The sequence below is a fragment of the Prionailurus bengalensis genome, chromosome D2, assembly GCF_016509475.1.
Source record: "Prionailurus bengalensis isolate Pbe53 chromosome D2, Fcat_Pben_1.1_paternal_pri, whole genome shotgun sequence".
NCBI lineage: Eukaryota > Metazoa > Chordata > Mammalia > Carnivora > Felidae > Prionailurus > Prionailurus bengalensis.
In genome coordinates, this window is record NC_057351.1 from 32303576 (window position 1) to 32316885 (window position 13310).

General features: G+C 55.3%; 1 protein-coding gene across 2 annotated transcripts in view; it reads left to right on the top strand.

Moving 5' to 3' along the window:
• CHST3 (carbohydrate sulfotransferase 3) overlaps window positions 1–12228 on the top strand; it is a 37139-nt gene extending 24911 nt beyond the window's left edge. Inside the window, exons 2-3 of one of the 2 annotated variants that reach the window (XM_043596575.1) lie at window positions 4274–4499; window positions 5977–12228. In XM_043596575.1, the coding sequence (XP_043452510.1) occupies window positions 4360–4499; window positions 5977–7276 (1440 nt within the window). In that variant the 5' untranslated portion in view covers window positions 4274–4359 and the 3' untranslated portion in view covers window positions 7277–12228. Of the gene's footprint in view, window positions 1–4273; window positions 4500–4971; window positions 5689–5976 lie in introns of those variants that run through there. The other variant, XM_043596576.1, reaches the window with a different exon arrangement.
• The last annotated feature ends 1082 nt before the right edge of the window (window positions 12229–13310 follow it).

Genomic DNA, 13310 nt, shown 5'->3' on the forward strand with positions numbered 1-13310 from the left:
GGTGGCATGGCACGCTTGGGGCACCTTCTGGCCCCCCAGGGCTGTGGCCCACGGGTTGTTGGTGTAGAGTTCCCCACAGTGGGCTTCACGGCTCCCACGGAGCACCCCCCCTCCCTCAGCTTCTCTTCTCTGGGTGGCTCTTCCTCTGATGGAGCAGCTGTGGGATCGGGGCCTGTGACCGCTGCGGCCCAGCTCCCACTGCGCTCCTGGGCCCAGCAAGTGAGGGGAGTGGAGTTTTGCTGCCTGATGCAATGCCTGGCAGGGCCCATCCCTTATCAGAGCTTCACTCACAGCAGACTCTAGGACCCCACCTCCCCCTAGGGGAGGCAGGGGGAGGCTGGGAGGCATCCAAGTAGACAACTGTTGTCTAGTGAGGGCCCCTTGCCAGGCAGGACGGAGGCCTGAGCAGAAAGGCCCCTGAGGAAAGAGGACGGCAGGAAAGCCGGTGCCCAGAGTTAGGGCCTCAGCTCAGCCCACTTCCTTTTCGGTGTTCCCTCACGAAGCTTTGCCTGGGCTACCCGTGGCGGGTTTCTGCCCTCCCACCATTAGCACATAGCTATACAGGCTTGAACTGAAAGCCCCGAGGCCCCGTTTCTTCATCCCCAAATGACATCCCGGATTGATAATGATAATTCCAGAGACTGATGTATGTGAAACCCCAAAGCTTGAAGTTTTGCCCATAGTACGCACTTGTAGTATTGGCCTCCAGTACACACTCAGCACATCCTTCTAGTACACACTCAGGGCACACACTCAGCACACACATGCACATGCTCATAGCACGCGCACGGTTCACTCATGTAGGGAACACCTGCTTTCTCTTCTCCATACTTCCCATCCACGTAGAACTGAGTAAGCATCTCACGCTGGGCTAAATGCTTTGGAAAAGGCATTCATCCGTTCATTCAACAAGGGTTACGGAGCACCTGTCCTGTGCCCAGTACACACCCAGACTAGGGCACTGGGATTCTGGGCACAGAATAACGAAGGTGGAACAGACCGACAAAGCTCTCTTCTCATGGAACCCACTCCAGGGGCTGAAATAGGCAAGAAGCAAGCACATTCCGGCCCAGGAAGGAAATAAAGCAGGATGCTGAGAAGGGAAATGATGGGGGAGGGGAGATGGTCAGTGTGAGGTTGGTGGTCCGGGAAGGGCTCCGGAGGAGGACTCCAGAGCTGAGCACTGGGTATAACAGGGCCAAGGGCAGCTGTCCTACCACCTGCTGCATCCAGGCAGAGCTGGGCTGGCCCGTGCTTCTGGCCTTCTTCACTCTTGGCCCTGGTGCCCTGGAAACGGGACCTTGGCTGGCATCCCACCTTTGCCTTTGGCTGTCACGTCACTTGCTGGGTGTTGGGGGCGGTGGGGGGAGGGTATCAAGTACTCCCCCGGGGGGTGGCATCTCCCAAGAGGAAGAAAAGCTGCTGTGTTCTTCCCACGAGCTAAAGCAAGGGTGCGGCACGGGTTTGGGGAGGGAGGCAGCACCAAGGTTTGACTAGTGTTCACAGATGTCACAGACCTCCTTACCGAGGGCCTGTGTCTGGAGCTTTGTCAGGTGGCCGCCATCCTGGCCCCGTCTTCCTCCCTCATGACCCTGTGACCTCCTGGCCTCTCTGGGGGTCTGGGGACCTCCTCTCCTGACTCCTGGGTCTGGGGACCTCCCACATTCCCCCTGGGACCGCCAAACCTCTCTCACCTGCGTGCCCACCATCCACGGGGCTTCCAAAGCTAAAGCTAGGGCCAGCCTGCTGGGACAGGGCAAAGGAGCCAACAGTCTGCCTTGTGTGTCGTGTGGGAGAGAGTCTTCACCATTGCTTCTTCCTTTTAGGGCAATGCCGAGAAGGTTCTTGAGAACCCTGTATTTTTCGGGGGGGGTGGTGAGGGGACTGGGATGGCAACTCAGAAATAGAAACCGTGCTTGGTAGGGAGGGGAGGAGAAGGTGCAGGAGCTTTGTCATCAAGGCAGCCAAACTTCTAATCTTACCAAAGACCCAGAAGAAGGGAGACGACAGTGAAGGCAAGTCCCCCCACTCCACCCCTCCTTTTCTCCCCTCTTGGATTTAATGAACGCTTACCACGCCCCAGATACCATTCCCCACAGCAGCCTTATGTACAGGTTTTCCATGCTATAGGTGAAGAACCCGAGGCCCAGAGAGGTTAAGTCATTCATACAAGGTTGCACAGCATGGCAGACATGCAGGAAAGACTAAAATCCAGGACTTCTGGTCTCAGCTCCTTCTGCTTCCCTCACATCATCAGACACAGGCAACTGTCAGCCAAGACATGAGAGGGCAGAAAGTCAGATTTCAGTCCCTTTTGCCCTGCAGACTCTGTTGGGTCTCACCCTTCCAGAGCGACAGGCGGCCTCACACCCCACCCTGGGCTAAACAGGGTGATGAGGAACCTGGCTCTGTCATTCTGCACTCATGCTGACAGCCTGCCAGGCACTGAGCCAGGCATCAGCTTTGAAAGGTTTGATCAGTAGTGGGGTTTTTTTTGGCAGCTGACATATTCTGGGTACCATTCCTGATGCCAGTCTCTACTTCAAGGGGCACGGAGTCTGGGAAAGGAGGACAGACAGACCATCCGCTGGAAAGCCCAACCATATGGGCTACAGTGGGGGTGACGGGGGAGCACTGAGAGGCTCGAGTGACCTGGATCTCGGGTGGGTGATGAGGGCGGCTGCTGGAGGAATCTTCGACAAGTTATTTAACCTCTCTCAACCCCAGTTTCCTCATCTGTAAAATGGGATAGCTGCTACCTAATAGGACTTCTGTAAGGATCTGATGAGGAAATGCAAATCAAGTGCTTAACACGGCACCTGGCAGAGTGGTAAGCACTCAATAAATTTCAGCTACCACATCATTCCAGATGGCCCTTCCAACCAGAGCGTAAGCCCCATGAGGGCTGTGGGCCAGGTCTGCTTGTTCACTGCTTGTATCCCGAGTGCTTAGACCGGAGGCTGGCACATAGTGGGTGCTCAGGAAATAGTTGTTTAATGAGTGTGTGGGGAAAGGCCCAGAAGAATTAGGAAGAGGCAGGAGTATTCCACTTGCCCTGGAGCTGACCCCACACCACTCTTCCCCCCTGGGCCCCTCTCCACCCAACCACATCCAGGAAGCCTCAGCACCACTCTACCCTGTGCAGCCAGGGCCCTCCACTCGGCTGCCAGGTTACACATCTGCCTCCTCGTATTGCAGAGCCCCTGCCCCACTGTTTTCCCCAAAGGACAGATGGTTTGGCTGTCCCTCTAGCCACTTCCATTACGTGATGAAGGTCAACCCTAGGACCTGCCTTCCTGCCCTCCTTCTCCCTCATGTCAATGTCAGCTGCTTCTGTGGGAAAATCTACCTTTTCCAGAGAGAGAGAGAGAGAGAGAGAGAGAGAGGGAGGGAGAGGGAGAGAGATGATCCTGGGTGCACTGCACCAGGTCATAAGATTTTTCCAAACTTGGAGCAGATAGTATCCCATGGATGAAGGTCCTTAAGGAGAAGGGATAGATTTTGGGATGGAGGGTGTTATGCTGGAATCGGGCTCATGATGCAGGACAGGTGTGTGTGTGTGTGTGTGTGTGTGTGTAGAAATGTATATACATCTCCCGCTGAGGGTCATTTGTTCCTTTATCCACTCTGTCATTTGGCAACCATGCATAAGTATGTCCTGTGTGCCTGGCCCAGTGCTAAGGGATAATGAGGGGCCTGGACAAACTCCCTGCACTCCACGAAGGACGATCAGCATTGAACAAGTCATTACAAGTGGGCTCACCTTACGACAGTCTCAGGCACTAATAGGAGTCTGCATGGCAGTGGGGCCAGGGGATCCCTAACCTAGTCAGGGGGAGGCTGCTCCTGGAAGCTGAGACGGGAAAGGCTGAGGCCACGAGAAGGATTTTGGAAGGACCCAAGTGAAGGATCTAATATATATATTAGGTTATTAACATCAGCGTTTATAGGTCCACCTCCATCATTTTTTTTTTTTTTTTTTTTTGGTATTTGTAGTCTTTTGTTTCAAACATTTATAGTACATGGAACACTCTTCCATGCACTTGCCCTTGAGTTATGTGTGAGGTCAAAGGATAAATTCATGGAAGTGGGAGGAATTAATCAAAGGGCTGATTAGCGTTTTAAATGACTTGATTTGCTCTCTCATCTATGGGAGAGTGGCTCTGGGGTTCTGGCTGCCAAGCAGGGCCACGACCTTCAGAAGTTGGTGAGAAAACCCCTCTCCATTCCTCATCTCCAGACAAGGGTGTCCTGACCACCTGTCTCTTCACAGGACAAGGGTGTCCCCCACCTGAAGACGCGGAGCCAGGTCCTGAGTGATGCTCCTGAGCTGAGCGCCCACGGGCCCCCCCTTTCCCCATGGAGAAAGGACTCGCTTTCCCCCAGGACTGCCGGGACTTATTGCACAGCCTGAGGATGAAGAGCAAATATGCCCTTTTCCTGGCTTTTGTGGTGGTGGTTTTTGTCTTCATTGAAAAGGAAAATAAAATCATATCAAGGTGAGGGGTGCCAGCACACGTCTTCCTTATCAGGGAGGGGTGGGTGGAGGCTCTATGTCTTACAAAGGCAGCTCTTCAACCAGTCGTCACCAGGCCCCTCCTCTGCCCAGGCAGTGGGTCACGCGCACGTCCTCATCACTGCTCAGGGGTAACACTTGGGCTCTGGATTCAAGCAACTTGGGTTGGAATCCCGATTCCGGCCCTCACTAGCTGTGACAACTTGGACAAAATCACTTTCTCTGTCTTAAGTTCCTCTTCTGTAAAATATGGGTAATGATGGGGCACCTGGGTGGCTCCGTCCGACTCTTGATTTGGGCTCAGGTCTTGATCTCATGGTTCGTGGGATCAAGGCCCACATTGGGCTCCATGCTGACAGCTCAGAGCTTGGGATTCTCTCTCTGTGTCTCTCTCTGCCTTTCCCCACTTGTTCTCTCTCTCTCTCTCTCTCTCACACACACACACAAAGTAAATAAATATTTTAAAAATATGGCTAACAATGGGGTCTTCCTGGTAAAGATTAAATGAGGAAATGTAAAACATTAACTCAGTGCCTGGTGCGCAGTTGGTTTCTAGTATTTGCTGACCATGGTTATTATTACTAATTTACTTCTTGGCTAGGATAAAGCCTCACATTATCAGCACACCTCCTATACCAGCCTGAAGCCATGGATGAGGGTGAGTCCATGGAAAGGCAGGGTTCTGGTACACATACCTGGTAGGTGGGGCTGCCTACCATGTGCTGCCTCCCATGTGCAGTTGTTCAGGTTGTGTATTGCTAAACGCCAGGGGTGTGCACTCACCTCAGCTACCTGGGAATGCTGCCGCATGGAGTTGGCAGTGTACCTTTGTGTGCAGTAAGTGCCTCTGCTGGTGAGCCTGCTGGACGTACAAAGATTTCTTAGACCTTCTCTCCCAGCACAACCCCTGCAAGAAAGCATCAGCCACGTGGATAGATTAGGAACTGGACTGTGCAGCAGGCAGTCACTGCCCCACCTGAGTTTCTCAGCATGAACTGTTCCAGTTCGTGCCCACGGGATCCTGCTGCAAGCCTCTGCAGCTCTCCACCAGAGAACTTTCTCTCCACCTGTACATCGGCAAGCCAGGAATGCAGGGAGTAAATGCCTCTGGGAGCAGCCCTCAGCCAAGGCCAGCTGGGAGCTTCATATCCCTTAGGCAAGAGAATCCTCAGGTGCGTCCTCCCGGGTGCCCTAGTGGGATTGGTTTGCTCACGGGGACAGCCCGCTCACCCTAGACCGACTTTTTTCTTCCCACCCCTCTTCTCTGCCTCTCTGCCAGTTCTTTTTGTGATCATGTTCTAAATAAACTACTCACACCCAAACCCTTGCCTCATGGTCTGCTTCTGGGGAAACCCAGCTAAGACAGGCTTTGGGTGATCAGCCCTGCAGGCTGCTTAGGGGTGCCCAAGGGATGGAGTCCCCCGTCACTCACTGACTCCGATTTCCCTCTGTCCCCCCAGGGTGTCAGACAGGCTGAAGCAGATCCCACAACCCCTGGCAGACGCCAACAGCACCGACCCAGCCCTCATCTTGGCCGACAATGCGTCCCTTCTGTCCCTGAGCGAGCTCGATTCAGCCTTCACCCAGCTGCAGGGCCGCCTGCGAAACCTCAGTCTGCAGCTGGGTGTAGAGCCAGCAGCCGAGGCAGCCGCCGGGGCCCAGGGGCAGGCGGAGGCCAAGGCCAAGGAGCCACCCCGACCCCGCGAGGCCCGGCCGCGGCGCCACGTGCTCCTCATGGCCACCACCCGCACCGGCTCCTCGTTCGTGGGCGAGTTCTTCAACCAGCAGGGCAACATCTTCTACCTCTTTGAGCCGCTGTGGCACATCGAGCGCACCGTGTCCTTCGAGTCGGGAGGCGCCAACGCCGCGGGCTCGGCGCTCGTCTACCGCGACGTGCTCAAGCAGCTGTTCCTGTGCGACCTGTACGTGCTGGAGCACTTCATCAGCCCCCTGCCGGAGGACCACCTGACCCAGTTCATGTTCCGCCGCGGCTCCAGCCGCTCCCTGTGCGAGGACCCCGTGTGCACGCCCTTCGTCAAGAAGGTCTTCGAGAAGTACCACTGCAAGAACCGTCGCTGCGGGCCCCTCAACGTGACGCTGGCGGCCGAGGCCTGCCGCCGCAAGGAGCACATGGCCCTCAAGGCCGTGCGCATCCGGCAGCTGGAGTTCCTGCAGCCGCTGGCCGAGGACCCCCGGCTGGACCTGCGCGTCATCCAGCTGGTGCGCGACCCGCGCGCCGTGCTGGCCTCCCGCATGGTGGCCTTCGCCGGCAAGTACGAGGGCTGGAAGAAGTGGCTGGCCGAGGGGCAGGCGCGGCTGGGGGAGGAGGAGGTGCAGCGGCTGAGGGGCAACTGCGAGAGCATCCGGCTGTCGGCCGAGCTGGGCCTCCGGCAGCCGGCCTGGCTGCGCGGCCGCTACATGCTGGTGCGCTACGAGGACGTGGCGCGCTGGCCGCTGCAGAAGGCGCGCGAGATGTACCGCTTCGCCGGCATCCCCCTGACGGCGCAGGTGGAGGACTGGATCCGGAGGAACACGCAGGCGGCCCAGGACGGCAGCGGCATCTACTCCACGCAGAAGAACTCCTCGGAGCAGTTCGAGAAGTGGCGCTTCAGCATGCCCTTCAAGCTGGCGCAGGTGGTGCAGGCCGCCTGCGCCCCGGCCATGCACCTGTTCGGCTACCGGCTGGCGCGGGACGCCGCCTCCCTCACCAACCGCTCCGTCAGCCTGCTGGAGGAGCGCGGAACCTTCTGGGTCACGTAGGGGGGGCCCGCGGCCGCGCGCGCCCCTCCTTGTGAAAGGCCCGCCCTGCCTTCCTCGCACCACCCCCTAGCGCCCCGCGGGCGGTGACACGGTGGCTCTCGCCGAGGGCCGGCGGGCGGCGGCCACGCACGCGCGGGGCAGGCCGCCCTTCCGCCAGCTAGCTCCCCCACTGCAGCGTTGGGCCCGGGGTCTCTCACCGAGAACAGGACAGTGCCGGTCCGTGAGGGCCGCCAGACCCAGACCTGAGGGGCTGCGGTCTCCTGAGCAGGCTCCCCGCAGGCCTGGAACTTTTGACAAGCCTTTTTTTCTCGGTCACTGTCTCTGGCTCTGTCTCTGTCTCTCTCTCACACACACAGACACACACACACACACACACACACACAAGCATACACCCAAAACTACATAAATGCCTGTAGACCCCGTGGGCCAGAGTCCAGATGTTTAACCCGAAGGGGCTTTGGGCACCCACCAGCTGCAGTCAGACCTCCTGCTGTACTCACTGTTCACCTGTCAGTCTCTGGATTTGTACACAATCCAGTGTGGAATCTGCATGGGTCTGAGGGGAGGGGCTGGAACAGCCCAGAATGTCAGGATGACCGCTAGGGCTTATCAACCAAGAATGATTCAGTATTTTCATGAATGGAATCGCTGTGCGGGTCACTGACATCAGCCCTGCATAGAACTACAAAGCACACATACACGTGTAAAAGACAGGTACCTACATATACCAGACACGGACACAGAAACATCATAGAAACACAAGTCCACACACCTACGCACATACCCACCACAGGCTTCCCTGTTGCGTTACGCCCACGGAATTGAACTATCACACACCTAAAGAGCAGCCTTTAATTACATTTTTAGAATTATTTAGGGACATGGAAGGAAACACAGTCATGGGCCATGACCCTGTTCTGACCAGGTTTAGGACTGAGCGGTGGATACAGGACCTCCGAGTCTGCGGCCCCTGCACGCCTTAGATTCTCCTGGCTACCTCCTCTGGCCCATCCACATCCTCTCTGCTGGCAGGCAGGATGTTTTGAAATGATGTGGCCAGTCCTCACATGACTGCAGCCCAAAGGCCCCGTCCCAGCTCCACTGGCTCCCTGAGAGCGAGTCCATATTTGAAGGCTGCCTCAGGTCTGACTGGAGGCAAAAGGCAGCTGAGGAGTCCTGCCATTTCCAGCCAGGCCTCGTGTGGGGCAGGGCCCGGAAGAGTGCAGAGTGCCCTTTGGGGAGAAGTCACATCAGGATACCCCTCCCCCGAGAAGACAGGGGACAGAGGTCAGCCTCATGGTTGGTCACCATGGTTACATGTTCGTATCTGTAATTCCTCCTTTTAGGGCCCTGGGAAAAGTGTTGCTCAACTTGGGGTAGGCTGGGTATTTTATCTGGGTGTTTTTTGTTTTTTTTTTTAAAGTTATTTATAGTTTGGTATCTTGTTTTGTGGCTATGTTTTTTTATTTTGTTTCTACAGAAGTGCTGCGTGACAGCAATCTGGGCTTTAGGGGGCTGGGAGGACCAGCAGGGAGCACTCTGGCTCTTGCTGGAGGGAGAGGAGGAGGACGAAGAGCCTTTTCCCAGAAGGACCAGAGCCTGGGCGGCCACATGGCAACCCACAGTGCCCCACGGGCGTTTCTGTTTGAACCCCATGTGGAACGAATCTCAGAAACCACCAGTGTTCTTTGCTGTGTGTCCAGAAGCAACATAAATTAGCCCTCATCCTCTCCCTGAGACGAGGCCAGATTTGAACATCTCTTTCAGGTCCAAATGCATTTCCTGGGGGGGCAGGGCCTATGGCCAAGCAGCAGATGCCCCCACAGTGGAGGTCCTTTTCTACCCCCAGCCCAAACTGGGGAGCAGAGCTCAGTCCACCCCAGAACTCGAAGAGCTGCCCCAGTTCACTAGGGCTGTTTCTGATTTCCTGGACAACTTCTATGTCAGATCTATCCTGTTGTCAAACCCAGAGGGCTGAGTTTTGGATTGAGTAATATGGACATGAGGGAAAGAGAGGATCTGAGTCCAGCTGGTGCTGCCGTGGGGAAGGGAGGAGTGTGTCCGCCCAGCAGCTAGAAGCTGCTGTTTGAGACGGTGAGGACTGTAGCCATTTTGTGGGGTCTCTCACAATCACCACATTTGAGCTGCTGGGTCTCCATGAACTTCAAGTCGTTCAAGGAGGCCTCCAGTCTAGGCTCTCCAGTCCCGAAATAAGTTGTGCAGGGAGCTGGCTCTGATTTGGGGTCCAAGGGGACTCCAGCTCTGAAAACTTGACCCTGGGGCAGAGAGAGACCAGGATGTTTCTGGAAGCCCAGAAGCACTAGCTGTTTTTCCCCTCCCCACACTGTTCCCCACACGGTTCCCCACCTGTGGTTGGTGGGGGCTGGGGCAGGGACGGAGGCAGGTACCTCCATCTGGGGCTCTTCTTGGGGCCCTCCTGGTGTGGACAGCAAACTTCTTCCTTCCTTCCTATGCCTCTGCGGCCAAGGTCTCCACCCCTGAGCTCTGAGGACTGTGCGGAGAATGGACCTTTGGGACTTCTCAGGACATTGACAATTTGTACACTGCAAGTTGACTTAATTTATTTATTTTGTGACAAAGAAGAGACATAAGATACCTTATTTTTTGCAGGGACGCAAAGCTGTACCCAAATCAAGAAAGACAAAATAATACTAGAAACCGTTGACTCACTCCATACACACAAGGACACTCGAAGACGATTCAGAGCACAAGACTAAAACCAAGGGCGCGGAGCTGTGCTGGCCCCAGGGTGTTGTTTAGGGAGGTACCTTGGTTTCTTCTTGTTGATTTGAAGATGCGGCATTTAAGGCCCTTTCTGCTGTATTACCTTTGCCCTGGTGTCTGAAACAGGGCCCAACTCAAGCGAGTGTTGCCTTGGGACTCGGCAATGCTCCCGGGAACCCTCGGGGTTTGGGGAAGGACGGGGTGGGGGCGACTACTGACTTTATTCTATGGGGGGCCTGGTTGGAGTTACGCACTTGTGGTTTTCAGCAGGCAGCTGGGCTGAGGAAGGTGGTCCAGCTGGGCCAGTGCCTCCTTTTCCAGTGAGGCCAGTCCGGGCTTCTCTACTCTTACTGCTCCATCAGGAGCCTCTCCCCTGTATGGCGTCCACCTGCCCGCAGACAGAGGGAGCAGCTGAGGCTCACCTCTGGGGCTGCCGGCTTCCCCGGAACAAGAGGCCCATTCAGCAATGAGTGTTTACTCATTTTCTTTTTCTTGATGAAGACCTCTTTAGCCCGGCCTATATAAATAGTTCAGAACATTCCAGGCCTTGGTGAGACAGGGTAGTGTCTAACACCCACAGGCTGTCACCACTGCTGCCTATTCCTGGCTTCTCCTCTGGCCTTGTTTGTAAACCTCGGAGAGGATGAGGGCACCAGGTTGGGGGCAGGGGTCTTTGGGAACAGTCGGTGGGGAGCAGGGTTCCTGAGTCCCCACAGAGAGGAAAGAAAGCAGATTCACAACGCTGTGGCACACCCCCACCTCCCGCAGTGGGTTATCACCAAGTTATTACTGAGATTGAGAGACATGAACAAATTCTAGCCTTTGGTCCCTTTATGTGATACACACACTTGAAAATAAATAACTAAACGAATAGGAAAAAAAAAAAAAGTTTACTGAAGAGTTTACTCCCCGTCTGCCAGTATGCTCAGCCTGGAAGCTACTGCCAAAGGCCGGTCTGATGGGGCAGCTGCCGACCGGACCCCTGAGAGCAGAGGGCCCACCCAACCCATTCCAGTGACATCTTTCCCCACCACCTCTATCCTGTCCTTTGCCCTGTCTGATGATGAGTGAGATCCAACAGGAGGTCAGGGGATCCCTGTCCCGGAAGATGGGGGCCTGGTCTAAAGATGGAAGCATCAGGTGGTCTGGTCCCAACCCGGAAGGTCTCTTCCAGCCCTGGTGGTCCTCTCGCACATTAGGGCCTATTTTAATGGCCTGTAGGGCCTGGATTATGGAGGACAGGTGCAGAAGACCAGACGGCTGCATCTGTGAGGCCATCCCTCGCTCCCAATCCCATGGCTGAGAACAAAGGCAGGTCCTGGGGGGATGGATTCCTGGGTTGGGGAGAGGTGGGGGTGGGGAAGCATGTCTGCAGAAACCAAGTAGGCCTTGCTGATCTGTACTAAGTGAAAGGAGCACCCGCTGAAATCCAGGGGTCCCAGGTTGGTGGGTTTGCTAGTGAAAATTCCCAGGACGTGGTCCAGCTGGACAAGAGGCAGAAGGCCCAGGGCTTCCCGAATGCAACCATATCGCCTCTCGGCTGCCCACAGTTTCAGGAATACTGGAAGCTGCTCTTTACCTCAAAAGGACAAAGCAGAATTGGCAAATTCAGATGTCTTAAGAGCTTTGAGATCCTTTGGTCTCCGTGTCCTCTGTCATTCCAGGACTATATGCCTGGGGGACGAATTGGTTGTATGTGTTTCCACGGATATGAATGCAGTGCCAGCCCCATGGACCCAGCTCATACTGTAGACCAGGTATTTCATTTGGGAAAATACCCTGCTTCCTCTACCATTGGGCTTGAACTGGGCACCCCTGGAGTCTCCATCTCGTCTGTATGTTCCAGGCCAAGTTCGCCTGGCTCCCCTGCTCCCTCCTGGATCCTGCAAACTCTGTCTTTTTTGCCAAGACCTCGACCCTGTGTCCTGTTTCATGGCCACATGGTACGGGACACTCCCTTTGTGGCCCTGTGTGGCCAAGGTGTGTACATAATGGTGTGTACGTTGCTCCCGCCCCCTTGCCATCAGTGTCCCAGATGTCCTTGCCGTGGCTACAATCTGCCGTCTCCTGGAAACGCAGGGGCTGCCCTTCAGAGAGCTGGCGGCCACCGCCGGTCAGGGTCTGCTTTGCGGAACAGAATGTGAACCCATCACTTGATGGCTTACTTGACTTATTTAATTAAAAACGAAAACATGCAATGAGCAAAATCTGAAGTGTGTCTCCGCCTTTCTTTTGCATTTGTTCTCAGCAGCAATCAAAAATTGACAAAAAATTAGCAGCAGTAGGAAAAGGGGTGACTTCTCACATGAAGCAGGGTAGAGGTAAACCCCCAAGAGTGACAGACAGAGGGAAGCCTGGCGAAGCGCAGGGGGCTGTTGTTGATGATGGTCGTTTATGTTACCAGGATGGCAGAGCCGGCGAGGACTGCTCGGAGCCGGCTGCAAGGGTGAGGTCCGAGTCATGGATACCCAGGAATTACAGGGCAGAGACAGGAGCATTGGCTAGAGGCCAGGGGACCTGGGGACAGGTCCCAGATTTGCCACTTCTGGCCCCATGACCTTGGACAGGTCACTTTCCTTCTCTGAGCCCTAGTTTCCTTGAGAATGGGGAGTGTAATCAGTGGTTTACAGCAACTGTTCCAAAATTCAGCTGAAAGAACAGACAGTGCCCTTTCACCCAGAGCACCTGCATGTTGACCCGCTTCACATGTTGAAATGGCACCTAAGATTCCCTTGACCTTCACAAGGTCTCAAAACCCACACGAGGACATTGCTAAAGACCCTTTCAGCTAAGAAATGTAATGAAGTCCTTTGAAATTGTTATTCCATTGCTCTATCGGTCGTGATAACTTCGGTGCGAATTAGACTTTGGCCCTTGTGTCTTCTAACGGCCACCTGGTAGGCATTTCCCCAAGGAGAAGGGAGAAGGTTCATTTTGGAGCCCAGGAAGACAGAGCTGGTAAAGCTGTGTGGGTTTGGGGGGGACAGGAGCAACCATGAAGAAGCAGAGAAGGGCTGAGCATTGGTGAGCAAAGAGGAGGGGAATGAGGGGGGGGGGTCACAACAGAATGAGGCATAATATGAAGGAACGGGACCCTTTCCCCCAAACTCAGACATGTACCTCTACCATTTCACCCAGGCCAGGCCTTGGCGGGGGGGAAACCTCAAACCATTTTCCTCCCAATCCTTAAAATACTGGCCTGTACCATGACATTCCAACCTCAGTATCTCCGCCCCCCCCCCCTCCCCCAGCCAGGTGCCATTGCTGTCTCCAGTCTTCTGGGCACTGG